The sequence below is a fragment of the Onychomys torridus genome, chromosome X (genome assembly GCF_903995425.1).
Source record: "Onychomys torridus chromosome X, mOncTor1.1, whole genome shotgun sequence".
NCBI classification, from domain to species: Eukaryota; Metazoa; Chordata; class Mammalia; order Rodentia; family Cricetidae; genus Onychomys; species Onychomys torridus.
Genome location: NC_050466.1, coordinates 96895850 through 96915007, shown reverse-complemented (window position 1 = coordinate 96915007; position 19158 = coordinate 96895850). Strand labels below are relative to the sequence as shown.

The 19158-nt window shown below is 39.8% G+C and overlaps 1 protein-coding gene across 1 annotated transcript in view; it reads left to right on the top strand.

The window, feature by feature from the left end:
* Window positions 1-6264: 6264 nt before the first annotated feature.
* The window catches only part of Brwd3 (bromodomain and WD repeat domain containing 3), a 108055-nt gene continuing 95161 nt past the window's right edge, over window positions 6265-19158 (top strand). The window contains exons 1-6 of the mRNA XM_036174419.1: window positions 6265-6512; window positions 6657-6715; window positions 6919-6948; window positions 7349-7408; window positions 14858-15008; window positions 15396-15494. Coding sequence (XP_036030312.1) covers window positions 6482-6512; window positions 6657-6715; window positions 6919-6948; window positions 7349-7408; window positions 14858-15008; window positions 15396-15494 — 430 coding nt within the window. The 5' untranslated portion in view covers window positions 6265-6481. The remainder of the gene's footprint in view (window positions 6513-6656; window positions 6716-6918; window positions 6949-7348; window positions 7409-14857; window positions 15009-15395; window positions 15495-19158) is intronic.

The window sequence follows — 19158 nt, the reverse complement described above, 5'->3', positions numbered from 1 at the left end:
GTGCTGGAATTTATTTCTTTTCACCTGAAAAAAATAACTTAGTCTTTCTCATAATGTGGATCTGATAACGACAAGCTGTTTCCGTTTTTATTTATCGGGAAACAGCTGCATTTCATCTTTTTATTTTATTTTATTTTCAAGTCAGGGTTTCTCTGTATAGCTTTGTACCTTTCCTGGAACTCACTCTGTAGCCCAGGCTGGCCTCAAATTCACAGAGATCCACCTGCCTCTGCCTCCCGAGTGCTGGGATTAAAGGCTTCATCTTTGTTTTTAAAGTTAGTTTTGCTGAATATAGGATTCTTGTGTGACGTGTTCATTCTTGGGTTACAATGTATATGCTATGCTATTGCGTCTGGCCTCCACTGTTTTTAATAAGAAATTGGATCTTAATTTTCTCTTATTAATGATGCAGTTGTTTTCAAGACTTTTTTTTTTCTTTTGGTTTTTTGAGACAGGGTTTCTCTGTGTAGTTTTGGGCCTTTCCTGGAACTCGCTTTGTAGACCAGGCTGGCCTCGAACTCACAGAGATCCGCCTGGCTCTGCCTCCCGAGTGCTGGGATTAAAGGCATGCGCCAAGGACTTTGTTTTTTTTTTTAATTTTCAATATTTTTATTGTGCTAGTGGACACTATTAAATGTTTATATTTGTAGTTCACCGAGCTTCCTGTGTATGTAAGTTTACTTTTAAACAAAGGCCTCTGACATTGGTGCATTGTCTCTTCAAAATATTCTATTATGTTTCCTCTCACTCGATAATATTTTCACTAATATATATATATATATATATATATATATATATGTGTGTGTGTGTGTGTGTGTGTGTGTGTGTGTGTATTTACGTGTTGGTGAATATAATGTCTATTTGTCCCAAGATCCCCTTCCATTTTTTCTCTTTAATTTTCATTGTTATTTTTGTTTTACAGAATTCATAATCTCTATTAGCCTTTAGATCAGTGGTTCTCAACCTTCCTAATGCTGCAACCTTTTAATACAGTTCCTCATGTTGTGGTGACCCCAACATAAAATTATTTTGTTGCTAACTCATAACTGTACCTTTGCTACTGTTATGAATCATAATATAAATATCTGATATGCAACCCCCAAAGAGATCATGCCCCATAGGTTGAGACCACTGCTTTAGATCAATAATTACTATTTTGCTTTCCTTGTACAAGTTTTGATTGTTCTCTTTGGTGAGTTTTAAATTTTAGTTATTATTTTGCATGCTAACCCAGAAATCTACTAACTGAGCCATATCCTTGGTTCATGAAATGTGATTTTACTTCTGTTTACATTTTATTTATTGTTCTGTGCATGTGTACTCCTACAAGCACATACCATGGCACATGTGTTGAAGTCAGAGGCCAACTTTCACAAGTCAGTTCTATCCTCCTCTGTAAATGTGAGGAGCCAACTCAGGTTGTGAGGTTTGCTCCACATGCTCTTAATGATCCTTCGATGTAATTTAAGGAAGAAAATAAGTTCGATCCGTGGAACCCATATAAAAGTGGAGAGAGAGAACCAACTCCACAAAGTTGTCATCTGACAGCCACATGCAGACAGGCTCATGCACACACATCCATTCATGCATACAATAATGGTAAATAAGATTTACTTAAAAAGACAGAAGATAGCTGGGTGGTGGTGGTGGTGGTGGTGGTGGTGGTGGTGGTGGTGGTGTATGCCTTTAATCCTAGCACACAGAACAGGTGGAGGCAGGTGGATCTCTGATTTGGAGGCTAGCCTGGTATACAGAGTTAGCTCTAGGACAGCCAGATCTATACAGAGGAACCCTGTCTTGAAAAAAATCAAACCAAAATAAAATAAAAATGATAATAAAGTAAAGGATACTTCAGTGAATTGCGTCCCCTGCAAATTTGTTCATGTTCTACCCTAAGTACCAGTGAATATAACCTTACTTGGAAATAGGTCTTTGTAGGTATAATTAAGGCATTAACGTGAGATCATTCTAGATTCACAGTGGGCCTGAAATTCAATGACTTTTGTCCTCATAACAAACACATTAAGTGGTAGAGTGCTTGTCCAGAATTTGGGAGGCTCTGGGTGAGTCCCTAGATTCAAATATATATATATACACACACAAAATACGGTAAGAGTTGACACTGGGCCACAAATGGACAAGGGTATGTGAAGATGGAGGAAGATACGTGAATGATGCTGTCAACAAGTCAAAGAATGCTAAGGATCCATCAGAAGCTGGAAAAGGTAAAAGAGATTCTCTTCCAGAGTCTTCAGAGGAAGCATGAACTCTGCCACAGGCTGATTTTACATTTCTGGCTCTTAGATGTAAAAGGACAACCCTCTGCTTTCTTAAGCCCTCTGGATTAGAAGTTGTTATGGTAGCCCCAGGAAACTAATGCGTCTACTAAGTAAACATTTTTTATTAACATTTTTTTACATTTATTTAGTCTGTTTGTGTGGGGGTGGGGAGTGCATGCCAGGGCAAAAGTGTGGAGGTCAGAGAACAACTTGAGTGTCTGTTCTCTCCTTCACTGTATTGGTCTTGGGGACTGAACTCAAGTTGTCAAGCTTGGTGGCAAGCAACTTCCCCCAGGAGCCATTTGCCAACTGTCTTAGTTTTCTTCTTTTTTTTGAGATATTTTCATGCAGGCAAGTAGCCAAAGATGGTGCTAAACTCTTAATCCTCCTGCCTCAAATTCTCAAGTGCTAGGATTATAAGAACACACCACAATGCCTGGTAACATTTCATATTTTTCTACATAAATCCATTCTTACTGTAACAGATGAAAATTTGCCTCCTCTCCTAATCAAACCTTTGAAAAAAAAAAAACTTAAAGAAAGACAGTAACATGGGTCAGTGGGTAAATGTACTTGCTGTCAAGCCTGACAATCTGGATTCAGTCCCGGGACCCACATAATGAAGGGAAAAAACCAACTCTCACAAACACTTTTCAGACCTACACACACACACACACACACACACACACACACACACACACACACACACACACACACAGAGGGGGGTGGGGGGAGGGGTGATTATGAAATACTTCAAAGTGTCTGATTAGTTAGCATTAGTTCTGAACAATGAATACGTTTTGTGGAAATATACATACACATTTCAAAAACTTCCTTCTTACCTACTGAGTCCCAGAAAATTGATGCTAGTTCACCAGTTTCTTGATTGTCATCTCCAAAGTCACCCTTACTGACTGCTCTGTGGAAACGGATTTGGGCTTTACATTTTATCTTTCCTTTTCTCAGTTCACTTGTCAGTAGAGAACATTTGAAGCAATGTAAGAAAGTTTGCTTTTGGAAGTTCCTGAAGTCATGGAGCATTCTCTCAGTCCCCTTCTCTTTATAAGCAGGGTATCACTGTTTCTCAGGCTGCTTTTGAGACAGGGTTTCTCTGTGTAGCTTTGCGCCTTTCCTGGAACTGGCTTTGGAGACCAGGCTGGCCTCGAACTCACAGAGATCCACCAGGATCTGCCTTCCGAGTGCTGGGATTAAAGGCATGCGCCACCACCGCCTGGCCTGGTCTACTTTTGAACTAAAGATCTTTCTGCCTCAGCCTCCCTAGCATTGGGATTATAGTTTATCAGACCACACAAAGCCAATCTTTATTTTTTTTTATTCCTAATCCATTATCACTTCAAATTCCTGTGAAAACAATTATTTGCCTGGAGGGCAGCTGACATTTCCTCACTCATGTACACAATAAATAAATAAAATTTCTTACCTTAAACTTCTGTAAATTTGTGGGGTTTCATCTCTCAATGGCATCCAAATCAATAGTTAAGTGAGCACAGGGATAATTATGTTAAATACCTTTTAAAATAGAACACAAATATATTCTCACATGACTTCTACAGAAATTCTGTAAGTTAAGTAAGTATGGCAAGTCTTATTTATTCTTATACTTTACACATAAGGAATATAATTAATAAAATGTGAGTGCTCTAAAGTCATATAGTAGTCATTTTTATTATTTGTATAATGAAGAAAACAATAATAACCTATCTCTTAGGTCACTGTAAGAATTAAATGAGCTACAGCAGGTAACATATGTGGTAAGGACTTGACAAAGGTTAACTCTTGATTATATTATATTGAATTATGAAAATTGTTACTATTTCAGTAAACCCCTTCCAATGATTTTCTGATGTTTTATATTATTTTTATCTACTTTTTTCGAATAATGATCATACCAAAGATAAACATAACATTTCACAATTACTTTGCATTGTTATTAATTTCTGAATAAAAGAAACAGAAAGAGTTAGTGAGGATATACTAAGTTTATGTTAACTTAATGAAATTCTAGTCCCACAGTGGTACTGGCTAAGCTCAATAAATGAGAAAACCAAACTGCTACTATTGCCGTAAGTTTAGAAGGTGAACCATCAAATTTGAGTATTTCAACTGTAAATAATGTATAGAATTCAGAGTTTGTTTTTCCATCAGGTTTAACTTCAATGAATTCTGATTTTAAAGTAAAGAATGAGAAAAGAATGTTAAAAGAAAGTGGGTAAGTGAACCAGTTTACTCCGTGTCTTTTTTATTATAAGATTTTTTTTCATAGTGAATTTTGAGAATCATGAAAGTATGGCTTATATTATTCTTTTTTTGACTATTCTTTTTTATTATATTTGTGTTTTAATTTTACACATCAGCCATGGGTTCCCCTGTCCTCCCCTCTCCAGTCCCCGCCCCACCTTCCCCCCACCCCCTCCCTTCCATTCCCATCTCCTCCAGGGCCAAGACTTCCCTGGGGATTCACTTAAACCTGGTGGATTCAGTACAGGCAGGTCCAGTCCACTCTTTCCAGGCTGAGCAAAGTGTCCCTGTGTAAGCCCAAGGTAGATGATAGATACATAGAGTTTATGTTCTCTGATTACAGTAATGACTAATTGAATTACATATCAGAAGTTAATACCGATAAGATAATGAGAAAGATAACTCATATTTTGTAATTAAATAATCCATTTTTAAAGGATTCAAGAGTCAACAAATAAAAAGTGAGATTGATATTCTTAATTGGATGAGACTAGAATATAATATGTTGATGTTAAGGGAGGAAATTTCAATGAATTATGTTTGAAATTATTACATAAGAGAGAACTGAAAAACAGTTATTTATTTTTTCAAATTAAAGAGCTCAAAAAGCTGGACCAAATTAAATACTATTAAAGTCTAATAGAAATACCATTCTTAAAAAACAATGAAATAGAAAATGTTATTCTGCATAATAAAACACTTAATTAAAAATTTTAAAAAAGATTTTTTTATACTAATCCTTTGATCACTGAAGATTTAACTACCCACCACCAATGTCAGTACTGTCCTAAGAGTTGAGGCTATATATTAGAACAGTTGTAGTCTCAAACCTGTGGAAAATAACTTTGTAAATGAGTGTGGTGACTTACGCCTGTGATGTGAGCACCAGGGAAGCTAGACAGGAGGATTGCCACTGAATTCCAGGTGAGCCTTGGATATATAGTGAGAGCATGTCCGAAAATACTTAAAAGGCAAAACAAAACGAACTATCATTTCTATCCAAATTTTAATGGACATTTAAGAACTGGTAAACTGTTTTGGCAGTGTTTCAAAACAGAGTTCAAACTTATCCTACAGGAATGGGGAAAATGCATTGTTGAACAATTCAGAAAGTGGAAACAGCTTCGTGGTTACAGTGTAAATTTGTCATGCAACACTTATCAGACTCAAGAGGGATATTTTAAGTAGTTTTCTATAAGAATATTATCTGTGTATTCCGGTCATCGGGGAAGTACAGCACTTTCATTTGGAGCAATGCTCCTCCTTTGGACACAAAATCTTTTAGTGGCTAGAGCCATTTCCTTGGGGTAGTAACAGAATAAACAGACCAAACCCTTTCGGGTGACCTAAGGTAGTTAGGTCAAGTTAGTCCCTTACAAGTTTCTTATGAAAGGTTCCCTCACCTCACCGGAAAGGGTTCGATCGCCCTCACAGGAAGGGTAAGCAACTCTGGAGCTCCGGGACGCCAACGCCACCACAGAGTTTCCCCGAGGTTGCCAGAGCGTCTGCCGGCGTTTAGCACCTCTTCCTCCTTCTCTGGGAAGTAGCTAGGCAACCTCGGGCCGGCTTAAGCTGCCGGAGCTAGGCGGCTGCCTTAGTGCCTCTGGCGGCGAGCGGTGAGTGCTGCAAGCTGCTCCCTCCCCTTTCTCCCCCCTTTCCATGACTCCACCCCTTTTGCCCCCGCCCACCCCTTAGCGACTTCGGCTCCTCCCTCTCCTTCTCTCTCGCTCTCCTTCCTCCTCCGCCTCCTCAGATCTCGGGCTAGAATATCTATGGGTCGAAACGTGATGCGATGAATCCCAGAGAGACCGAAACTGGGACGAGGAGTGCGGCGGAAGCGGCGGGACTCCCAAGCATGGGGGCTTCACCACAATAGAGGCAGCGCCCCCACCCGCCCCAGCCAGCCCTCTGGAGCGAAGCCCCCAAACCCCCTCGGGAAAAGGATGGCGGCGGCACCTACCCAGATCGAAGCCGGTGGGTAGCTGAGTCGGGGCTAAAGGGATGGGGGTTTGCGCGACGGCTGTCAGAATTTTTTTTTTTTTAAAGCTTGTATTTCTCTTCCTTGCGTCTCTCTTAATGTCTCCCCCCCCCCCCCCCCCCCCCCCACCCCTTCTTTAGAGCTGTATTACCTGATCGCTCGGTTCTTGCAGTCCGGACCCTGTAACAAATCCGCTCAGGTGAGAGGGAGAAGAATATCTGGGAGTGTTGGGGAATGGTCCCAATGGGGAAATTGAGGCACCGGGTGAGCAGTGCAGTGGAGGGGGAGGGAAAGGCCGGCCTCGATTAGTCCTACAGTCAGCGGCTGTGTTGGAAGTGGGGAGGGAGGAATGGGTTGGCGCCCCAAATCTGCTCCTCACATCCGCGTTTCCCTCTTCCTCAGGTGCTAGTGCAAGAGCTCGAGGAGCATCAGGTATGGACCCTCTTTGAGCAGGACTGGGGAGGGCTGGGGAGAAACTGGAGGAAGGGTAAGGTAGGTCACGGGCCGAGGGCAGGGGCCCGGAGGGAGCCTTCGAGCTGGACACTCCGGGCTGTTGTCACTTGGGGTGAGCCGGGCTCTTTCTCAGAAGGGGCGGACAACGCAGGGGTCTTAACTCGTTCTCTTTTATTCCGGCGGGAGGTGTATTTTCAGGATTTCCTTCCCTTTGGCCTGCCCCCCCCCCCCCCCCCCCGGCACGGCGGCAATCGCCACCGGGACCGAAGAAATAAAAATACTAAAGGGTCTAGGACTGGGCTCCGGGCTGGGTGCTGCTGATGGGGAGCAGAGGCTTTTCCTTCACCACCCCCCCCTTTTCTTTTCCTCTGGCCCCCAGCTGATTCCGCGCCGCTTAGACTGGGAGGGGAAAGAGCACCGAAGAAGCTTCGAGGATCTGGTTAGTAAACTTTTCATTTCAACTTAGCCCAACTCTTTCTCCACTCCCTCCCCACCTTGTGCCCCCAACCCGCCCCTGACCCTTCAGCCCGCAAGGCTCCCGGAGCCTGCTGTTTGGTGTTGGAACGACTGCCCCTTCCCCCTCCCAGCGTGTCGGAAAGGGTACCTTGCCCTCCTCCAGCCTTGCCTATTATCACCCGAAAACTTTGAAGAATGTGAGTTGGTTATTGGAGGTGCTGTGTTGTGGATTATGACTATGTTACAAACATCGGAGAAGGCCCATTGTAGGGGGAGAAGGGACAGAAACCAGGGGGTTATCTTGGGGCACGTACCAAGGACTGACGCTGGCCAATGACAGCGTTGGTAACAGCCCGGAGTTCCGGATTAGTGGAAGAAAACTGGTTTCTGGTTGGTCCTGGCTTGAAATACGGGAACTGAGGCCAGGCTTGGGTGTTTTTTTTTTTTTTTTCCTCTCGCTCTCTCCTTTTTTTCTCCTTTTTCTTTCTTTCTTTCTTATTTTTCTTTTTAGAGGGGAGGGGAGAAGGGGCTCAGAAGGGGAGCTGACTCGTAAATGAGAAAAACGACATAAATAAAGATACTAAGGACCACTGAGTAAATTCCAAGATTTGCCGTCTTCAGATAATGGACTACTGAATAAAAACATTGTTGTATATTTCAGATCTTAGAAAATAGCTTATCAATTCATCAGTAAATCGAATTTGTACAAATAACATTTTCACTCAATCAAAACTATGGATTATGACCTTTTGGGAATAGGTGAACATGATTTGGGGATTAGGAGACAATAGGCATTTAAAAAAAATAGAATATACTTTAGTTAAGGAGCAAAGCTATTGGATTGACTGCAAGTACAATTCGTAGTATAAGTGCACCTTTTCCTCTGCACTGAAACAAAAAGGTGGTCCTTTATATTTTGGGAAGGAGGTTCTTCTGTTGGCCCCAGTGTAAGCAATCAAAGGAGTGATAAAATTTAAATTCAGCTCTCTTTCCTCCAAATAAGATCCAAATGAGGAAAATCAGAGAAAGTGGAAAAAAAGTTAGAAGGGTAATAGAATAAATAAAATCATTTAAAATATTCTTGTAAGAAGAAACATTTAAATTGCTGTGGTATTCATTTTTATAATTTTTGTATATTACAGGAGTGAAGCCAAATTAAAAAATGGTACAGTTGTAATAACAGTGAATGCCACCACCATTACTATTAATGGTTACAATTTCTCACATGGCTACAAATTATTTCTGAATACCTGTTACTACTTTTAATTTTGGCCAGAAGTTTTATGCTATTGTTGTTAGATATGTCCTACTTGTACCACAGAATGTAAAACCAAAATAATCACTAGTAACATGTTTTAGCAGGTAACTTACTGATGCATGTTTGAAAATAGTTTTAATACCTAAGTATATGGACAATATTTTTGTTTACATTTCCCCTTTCCAGTTTATACATGTGTGTGCAGGTAGATCATCTTTGAGCAAATGACAAAAGGAAACTGAAAAGGGAAAATATATTTTAAAGCCGGGCAGTGGTGGCGCACACCTTTAATCCCAGCACTCGGGAGGCAGAGCCAGGCGGATCTCTGTGAGTTCGAGGCCAGCCTGGTCTACAGAGTGAGATCCAGGACAGGCACAAAGCTACACAGAGAAACCCTGTCTCGAAAAACAAAACCTAACATGATAGAAAATTGAATAATTGAAATTTTCTCCTTACTATACAATTTTAAAGCCAATTTAATAGTCCTTTACTTAAACTGTAAAGGCAATTTTTTTTTTTTTTTTTTTTTTGGTTTTTCGAGACAGGGTTTCTCTAGACAGGGTTTCTCTGTGTAGCTTTGCACCTTTCCTGGAACTTGCTTGGTAGCCAAGGCTGGCCTCAAACTCACAGAGATCCGCCTGGCTCTGCCTCCTGGGGGCTAGGATTACAGGCGTGCACCGCCACCACCTGGCGTAAAGGCAATTTTTTACACATTTGTTCTCTAAATTGAATTTATGAATAAGGTCAAAGGAGCTCATCAGCTTTGTAGCTTTTGTCTTATATTGAAGATCACTCTGCGGAAGTTGACTGAAATAGACATTTTTTATTTGTACTGAGACGTAATTAACCCTTAACAGTTACTTTTTACAGTTACTGTTAATGCAGTTATCTGTTTATATGGTTTTGATTTTATTCTTTCATATATTTGTTTTGTTAGCTTGTTTGAGACAGGGTCACATCCTGTTGTGTATGCTAACCTGAAGCTCATTATGTAGTCCAGGCTTGCCTCCAGCTCGAAGCAACCCCCTGCTTCAGCCTTAGAAATGCTGGGATTACAGGTATGACGCACCTCATCAGTATTTAGTTATTTAGTTAGTTGGTATTGTTACACAAGGTTTTATAATTTAGCCAAGGCTGGCCTTGAATTTGTGATCCTGTGGTGGCTTCAAACTCATTCCTTCTTCTACAGTCTTTCCCAGCCCATGTGCCTGGCTACATTTTCATACACAAACACACACACACACACACACACACACACACACACGGGATGGAACCATGAGTCTTGTTTATAAGCTACATTCCAAAACCTTTCTTATATACATTTAAAATTTTTATATGCAGAGGATTTTTTATGCTGTTTGACTATATGTATTTCAGATAAACTATCTACCCTTGCTTTTTCATTTAATGTTTAATATCATATACCTTGTTCTTTTTCTGTATCCCCCTTGTTCACAATTTTCATCCATGAAATTGAAGGCACTAGTTAGCATTATATTAGAATGGCATAGGTTGTATTACCCTTATTTAATATACAAAATACATGAGGCAATGATAATATTAAGTTAAATTTATCAAAGTTATATGTTCAAAAAGTACTATATGTTCGTTATTGTCTGTAAAAAGAGTATATGCATTTATGAAGATAATTGTTATTCTAAGAATTTGTATTAAAACATTCAGGCTTTAAAACTTTTTTGACAGTATTGGGGATTAAACCAAGTGCATCATGCATTCGAGGCAAACACTGTGACTGAGCCACAGCCCGAACCCTATTAAGAGTGTTTTCACATTGTCATTTGATTCATAACAACTACTTTACAACAATTTATTGGCATTCCAGACATACCTATATTCTTTCCTTACTTTGCTCAGCTTTTGTCTAATTGCTAACACTAACTTAAATTGGCTACTAGAATAGCAGACTAATTTTTCAATGCTGGTAGCATAGTTATTGAATGTGTAAGCATGGAAGCAACTTAAACATGTGTGACTTAAAATCTGCTCTGTGACACAGTCTCAGTTACGAAGAATAGAATGGAGCAAAACCTTCAAATCCAATGCAGTGCAGTGTCATAATACTAACTGATATTATGGTAGAGCAGTCAGTCTCTGGAAGCTGGGGTTGCTATTGTCTTACGACTACCTAGATTTGCCTGTAGGAAACTCACATTAGTGATTAAAATTTTTCTGGTGATTTATTTGATAATTCTGGAAAAACTGGTATCTCAGTACAAGTGCGGTGGTATCGTAAGTGAAGAGAGTAGATGATAGGGTGGTAAGAATTTATGTTTCATGAGTTCTACTCACAGAATTTTGTCTTGAAGTCATCCTGGTCTCTCTTCCTGTGTGTGTGTGGGAGAGAAGCTGGGGGGAGATGTGTGTGAATATGTGTGTGAGTATATGAATTTATGTGTGTTTTCTGTACATGTGGAGGCCAGAGGTTGATGGGGTGTCTTCCTCAGTTGCTCTGTGCATATAAACAAAGTATCTTGGTGATATTCACCCCGTACACCTTATTTTTTGAGACAGTATCTTTCACTGAATCTACAATTTTAATTCAGTTACACTAGCCGGTCAGAAAACCCCAGAGATTCTCCTGTGTCCATCTCCTCAAGGCTAGGATTATAAGCCCATGTTGCCGTGCACGTGGGTGCTGATTCCAACTAAGGTCCTCATGATTGTGTGGCAAGCACATTACCTGCTGAGCCCTCTTTCCAGCCTGCCAGAAATCCTCTTTGTCATGTTTTTCACATGACTGGTAGTATAATTTGTGTGCTTTTTTTTTCTGTTGTTTACTGATTGCTTAGGAACCTTTTTGGTAATAAAAAGCAATTTAAAAGCAGTATATTGTTTCATGTACGTTTGCAAATACTGTATTTGTACACACACACACACACACACACACACACACACACACACACTCACACACTCTATTTAAGCTGTTAGCTGATACTGACAGAGTTTATTCCCTTTACTTTATCTTCTCTACTGAGTAGCAACTTCTGGACCACAGGCCTCTGGACTTTGCCTTTCCTGTTTTTTGTTTTCTTGATTTTTATCTTCACTCAGGTTAATGAAGAAGAGTCCTCTTAGCGTGCTTCCTCCCCTCCCCCTCCCCTTTCTTTGTTGTTTTAGACAGTTTACATTGTGGCTCTGGCTGTCCTGGAACTTGCTGTGAAGACCAGATTGGCCTGGAATGTCCCAAGAGTGCCTGCTTCTGCTTCCGCCTCTGGAGTGCTGGGATTAATGAATTGTGCCCCAGGCTCAGCCACTCTTATCACTTCTTGAAGTGCTGAAACCTAGAGAATTCTTGACCCTAGGAGGGTGGGAGGCTTCTTTTTCCTAGGGAAAATCTTTAAAGTAGTAGAAAGAAAAAGAAATGCTATTAATACTGATGAAAATTCACAAAGGAGAGTTGTAGGCTATCTTAAGACCTTGTAACCTGTGCTGCTAAAGAGTGCTCTGGAGTCCCTTCAGTCCCAGAATTTAGGAGGCAGAGGCAGGGGAATCCTGTCTACAAAGCAAATTCCATGACTGCCAGGGCTGTTACACAGAGAAACCCTGTCTGGAGAAATCCCTAAAAAGAGAGAAAGGAAAAGAAGTGTTCTGATTAGAGAAGAACCTGTTGCTATTTTTATTTCTGTACAACTATCCCCGCCTCATATTTAGTAACATTTTTTACATAATTATCAGAAAATCAGACATTTTTATTTCTATAAAGTTGCCACAAGATTTAAGATGTGAGTTTATGATTCAATCCTGACTTTTAAGTAAACCTAAAATATTGATTAGAGAACACTTAGGAGACACAGCTCTTACCTCTAGGGGAAAAAATACTTTATTTTTGCTGGGTTCTTTTTTGTTTGTTTGTTTTGGGCTTTTCCAGACGGGATGTTTGTGTGTAGCCCTAGCTCATCCTAAAACTTACTCTGTAGACCAGAGTGGCCTGAAACTCAGAGATTTGCCTGCCTCTGCTTCCTGAGTGCTGGGATTAAAGGTGTCTACATCAATGCCTGGATAGTTTTGCTTCTTTAGGTCTCCGTATTAACGCCTGGCACTTGGAGTTTTGATTTATTTCTATTTACTAGTTTGTTCCCTCCACAGGGGGTTGTGGGAGGGCATCATCACGTGTCTCTAGGTATATTCTACATCTAGGGTAGTTATGTAAGATTATTTTTGTCTGAGACAAGGTTTTTCTTTGTAGCCCTGGCTGTCCTGGAACTCACTTTGTAAACCAGGCTGGCCTCGAACTCACAGAGACCTGCCTGCCTCTGCTGGGATTAAAGGTGTGGGCTGCCACTGCCTAACTTATTTAAGGTTTTATAACAAGTTTGTCAAGGGCCAAAAAAAAAATATTTACCAAGAAAGGCATCAACTTACTACTCTATACAGAGTCTCGCATATAACATTTACTTGCTATAAGGAACTCAGTTTGTCTGAGAATGTTGGAAAATTTGCATAGTTTGTATGTATGTAAATAGACAGTGCCATGAGGCTTTTTTTCCTTTCACATACTGTATATATTTACATGAGATGTACTTACTAAAAAAGCCAATGTGAATGGTAACTATCATGTGCTGGGACATTAGGATGTTGGTTTCTATAGATAATATTTTTAGATTGGATCATCAGGTGCTTTGATTTTAGTATTACTTGCATATTTTAAATGAAGTATAGTTCTTTATAAGTATTTGCTTGTTAAAGCAAACTGAAGATATGAAAAATAATACCAAGTGTTTCCTTGACCTTTGTCCCAAACCTAAAGGTAAATTTGCTAAATACAAACCTGAAACAGCATGGGTGCTATTATTTCTGAGCGTCATGATCATTGCCTAAGTTCTACCTATTTGAGTAGATTCCCATTAATTTTAGCAAAAGCTTACAAAACAATGGACCTGAAATGCTGGGTGTGGTGATATACACTTGTTAGTACTTTTCTTTTGAGAGTCTTGCTATGTGGCTCAGGCTGGCCTGTAACTCAGTTTAGAGTGCATGTTGCCTTTAAACCTTTTGGAATCTTCTTGCTTCAGCCTCCAAGTGCTGGAATTTTAGGCATGTGCCACTTTGCTAGAAACTAGTAGTTTAGATTCTTTTCTCCTTTTTTTCTTTGAGACAAGATCTCACTATGTATCTGTAGGGGGCCTGGAACCACCAGGTTGACCTTGTACTCACAGAACAGAGATCTGCCTGCCTCTACCTCAGATTCTTTGAATTTTTCTTTTCCTTTTTCTTTCTTTTTTATTCTATTTATTTATTTATTTATTTGTTTGTTTGTTTGTTTATTTATTTATTTAGTTTTTTTGAGACAAGATTTCTCTGTATAACAGTCCTGGCAGTCCTGGAATTCATTTTGTAGACCTGGCTAGCCTTGAACTCAGAGATTCACTTGCCTCTGCCTCCCAAGAGCTGGGATTAAAGGCATGCACCTCCACCACCGCCGCCTAGCTCCGGATTCTTTTCTTAACCAGTTAATTCTCAGTAATGAATAAATGAGGTCAGAGAGTTTACACATCACTTTTTTTGTTTGTTTGTTTGTTTTTGTTTTTCAAGACAGGGTTTCTTCGTGTAGTTTTGGTGCCTTTCCTGAATCTCACTCTGTAGACCAGGCTGGCCTCGAACTCACAGAGATCCACTTGCCTCTGCCTCCCAAGTGCTGGGAATAAAGGTGTGTGCCACTAACACCTGGCTTACACATTACTTTGTATGTTTTATTTTTCACATGGTTGCGTTTTTCTATCTTGTCCCACATTTTATATAAAATTAAGTTACAGTGATTTCATAAAGATCTGTAGAATGCAGGCATGTGCTATGTAAATACTATGGCAACATTTAAAGATGCTACACTTATTTTGTGTCAGTTTCTTCTATAAGGATTTGTTTTAATGGGTGTGTGTGTCAGGTGGGCGGAGTTTTTCTGGTATCACAGGAGTTGGGAGCTACCTATGTGAGAACTAAGCTTGGACATGTGCAAGGTAGGAAGTATGTGCTCTTAGCTGCAGAACCATCTCTCCAACCCCGTTGTGTCTGTTTCATAAAATTGGTTCACATATTAAATATTTAACTTTAATTTCCTTGATTTCAAACTTTAAAATACTTTGCTCTGTGATGCAATAAGTTGATACCTTGGAACTAAGTGGTTTTTTTCCCCTGTGTTCTATTTATGTTTTTTAGGTGGCAGCCAATGCACACATTCCTCCAGACTACCTCCTTAAAATTTGTGAGAGGATTGGTCCCTTACTAGATAAGGAGATCCCTCAGAGTGTCCCTGGGGTACAGACATTACTAGGTGTTGGTCGGCAGTCTCTGTTACGGGATGCCAAAGGTAAGATTTTTTTTTTTTAGATATTTAACACTGTTACAGAGGAAGAGTAGATCAATGTAGTTTCAAATGAATATTCACATGCCTTTAAAAAATACTTTCTTTTAGTTTCTATGAACTTGTTGGATTTTATTAATTTTCTAAATGTACAAGTGAATTCATCCCCTCTTTTTGAGACAAGTTTTCTCTGGGTAACAACCCTAGTTGTCTTAGAACTTACTTTGTAGACCAGGCTCACAGAGATCTACTTATCTCTGCCACCACCTGGCTATAAGTAAATTTCTAAAGGTATAAAATCAAGTCCTTTTGTCTCGAGTACTTGAAATAAAAAGTTTTTTTTTTTTGATTGTTTGTTCTTTCCTTAACTAACTTTTGGTCTTTTTTATATAGACTGTAAGAGTACACTATGGAATGGGTCTGCTTTTGCAGCTCTACACAGAGGCAGACCTCCAGAACTACCTGTAAATTATGTGAAACCTCCAAACGTGGGTAAGTAATATGCAAGTTATGAACATATTCTTGATTCTTTGTTGTTGCTGGTGTTGTTTTTGAGACAGGGTTTCTCTATAATAGTTCTGGCTGTCCTGGATCTTGACTCATTCTTGAACTCTTGGTAGCCAAATGTAGGCACCACAATTGAATTTGAAATATAAGCACGCTGCTTAGATTCTTAATTTTTGTGAAGATTGATTTATATGTGTATGTGTCTGTGTATGTGTATACTATACGCCTGAAGGTGCCCGAGGAGGCCTGAAGAGAGAGTTGGATCCTGCCAAGGTGGAACTACAAGCAATTGTGAACCACCCAATATGGGTGCTAGGAACTAAAATCCAGCCCTCTCAGAGAGCAAGCACTCCTAACCACTAAGTTTTCTCTCCAGTCCTCCAAAATTTCTTAATGGGACCATATACTTTAAAAGTAACATATTTATTTGCGTGCGCCTGTATGTGCGTGCGTGCGTGCGTGCGTGCATGTGTGCGTGCTTGGAGGTCAGAAAACAACTTGTAGATTTGGGATTTCTTCTGCCTTCTGGGTCTCAGGTCAGCAGGCTTAGCTGCAGGTACCTTTACACACAGAGCCATGTCATGGGCCTCAGGGCTATATTTTTAAAGTCATTTCCTACCTAGAGCTAATGTCACTGTGTAAAAGATGACTTATTTTTTACATTTCATTTCTTTCTTAGCAGAAACTTAGACACGATCCCACATAGTTCAGTTTAACCTCCAATTCACTGTAGCAGAGGGCACCCTTTAATTCCTGATCACTTCTGCTTCCACTTCACAAATGTTGAGATTGTGGTGGTCCCCTGCCTCAGAAACATTTTGAACATATAGTATGGGTGGTTTTAGCCATATGGCTTTCTATTTCTAGATCTCTTCATTGAGTTTCCACAAATTTTTACAGAAGGAAACAAATGTATGTTCTGTTTCTATTTCTTTGCCAAGTTTATAATGATGTTATGTATTTTATATCAGTCATCTCTATTTATTTTTTGTTGTTTTGTGACACGGTCTTGCTGTTTCCCATACTGGATTGGAATTCACTGTGTAACCAGGCATTCCTCTAACTTGTTGTCTCTTGATTCTTGAAATTATAGGCATGAAGCACTACACTTTGCTCTATTTTTTAAGCAAAATATTCCCATTTTTAATTTTAGTTTACAAGAACTCACACATCCCTAGTTATTCTTGGGACATCTCTGGCCAAATCATTTTGAAGAATTAATAGTTACTGGTCTACCAAGGTGGCAGATCTCAGTCTAAAACAATTTTGATTAGAATTTAGAATTAGGATTTACAAAGTACTTGTAAAACTAAGGTGCTGGAATGCCATTCTGCTTCCATAAAAATTACATATTTTTCTATAGTTCCTAGTGCTTACACACTGTGCCTTAACATTTGAATAGATAAACTTCAGCTCAAAAGATAAGAGCATTTTTTTTGTTGTTACCGTTTTAAAAAAATTTTAGACAAGGTCTCACTATGTATCCCTGACTGGCAACAGAGATCTGCCTGTCTCTGCCTTCCAAGTGCTTAGAATAAAGGTGTGCACTACCTTGCCCAGCTTCTTGTTGGCTTTTTGAGACATGGTCTCATACCCAGGGTAGCCTCATGGTAATCCTTTTGTTTACATCTCTCAGTGCTGGGATTACAGACATATGCCTCGTTTATTAACAATTTTTCAAAAGGAATACTATTATATAAGTAAGTTAATTGAACTTATTAACCCCTAGGGGTTAAATGAATTGAGGTAAAGATTATTTGAAAAGATAATTAGACAAACTCATTGATTAAACATAGATGTTCATAAGAGAAGTTGGTGACTTAGGAGTGCATTGCTAACCGAACTCTTTCATAGTTTGGATGGTACTTGGCTGATAACATTTTTTCACTTTATCAGGGATAGTTTATGTACCAGTATTTTTATTTATAGTATATTGAATTGAATTGAGGAAGGTTTCTTTTTCCTCATGTACTTACTTGTGTTCAAAGATATATGTAAAATCAGAGATTTGGCTACCTCTACCTTCAGAGTGCTAGGATTAATAATGGTGGTGTGTGACACCCTGCCAGGCTTTAAATTCTTTTTTTTTTTGGTTTTTTGAGACAGGGTTTTTCTCTGTATATTCCTGGTTGTCCTGGAACTCGATCTGTGGACCAGGCTGTCCTTGAACTCGCAGAGATCTGTCTGCCTTTGCTTCCCAAGTGCTGGGATTAAAGGCATGTGTCACCAGACAGGCCTTGCTTTAAATTCTTAAATAAGTTTAGTCATCAGTGGGGGCGCATGCCTTTGATCCCAGCACCCAGGAGGGAGAGGAGGCGAATCTCTGAATTAGTGGGCAGCCTGGTCTACAGAGTGAGTTTCAGAATAGCAAGGACTACAGAGAGAAATGCTGTCTGGAAAAATAAAAAAAAATAGTTTGTTAGCATTACTAAGTAATAAATTTTGTCATTCTCATACATGCATGGCATCATTATACTTTGTTCTAATTCTTTCTCTCTTCCACCGTTCTTCCTCCTTTCTCCATCCCCTGCTCTTGCTGGTATCCTAAAAAGAGTCATGTTTCTCTTCTTGTTTATTTATGTATTTTGAGACAGTTTCTCACTAGATAGCTCTGATGTGTGCCGTGAAACTCCCTAGGTAGACTTGGCTGGTCTCAACTCACAGAGATCCCACTAGCCTCTGCTTCTCAGGTGCTGGGATTAAGGTCACACTCCACCACTGCTAGGTCTTTATTCACTTACTTTTTTTTTGAGACAAGATCTTATTGTCTAGCCCCGGTGAGCCCTCAGTTACTGGCATGTGTCACAATTGCCTCTTAGCTTGTTTTCTTTCTTTTTGTGGTATTGGGGCAGAACTTAGTGCTCCTGGGTGAGTGTTCTAGCACTGAGCCACACGCCACACTCCTTGCCTTTTGCTATGTTACTGTTGTTGCTTCAGTTTTTGAGAAGTAATCTCATTCTGTGGCTCAGTTTAGCCTTAAACAGTTGGGATCCTTCTTCAGCCTGAGTGGCGAGTTTACAAATGTGATGATGCACACACTCTGCATCTTCTGTTATTTGAACTAAGCATAGTCTTTCCGCCTCCTGCTAGGTAGGTTGTATTCTCTGAATAATTGCTTAGTAATGAAAGATTTGCCAGTATTCCTTTTAAAATCTTAAAACCTGTCGGGCGGTGGTGGCGCACGCCTGTAATCCCAGCACTCCAGAGGCAGAGGCAGGAGGATCTCTTGTGAGTTCGAGGCCAGCCTGGGCTATAGAGCTAGTCTAGGACAGGCTCCAAAGCTACAGAGAAACCCTGTCTTGAAAAACAAAAACAAAAAAAAATCTTAAAACCTGCCTTGTATTTGGAGAGGAGTTTAGATATAATTCACTTGGTTTTCACATAGAACACACTAGTCAAGTGTAAGAGATTTAAATTTAAAAGATTTAGCTAAGATTAAGCTTAAGAGATTTAGAATTCAGACCATGATAAAAAAAACTTTGACTAAGAAAGCAAAGAAGGGCTGGAGAGATGGCTCAGAGGTTAAGAGCACCGACTGCTCTTCCAGAGTTCCCGAGTTCAATTCCCAGCACCCACATGGTGGCTCACAACCATCTGTAATGAGATCTGGCACCCTCTTCTGTATACATAATAAATAAATCTTTAAAAA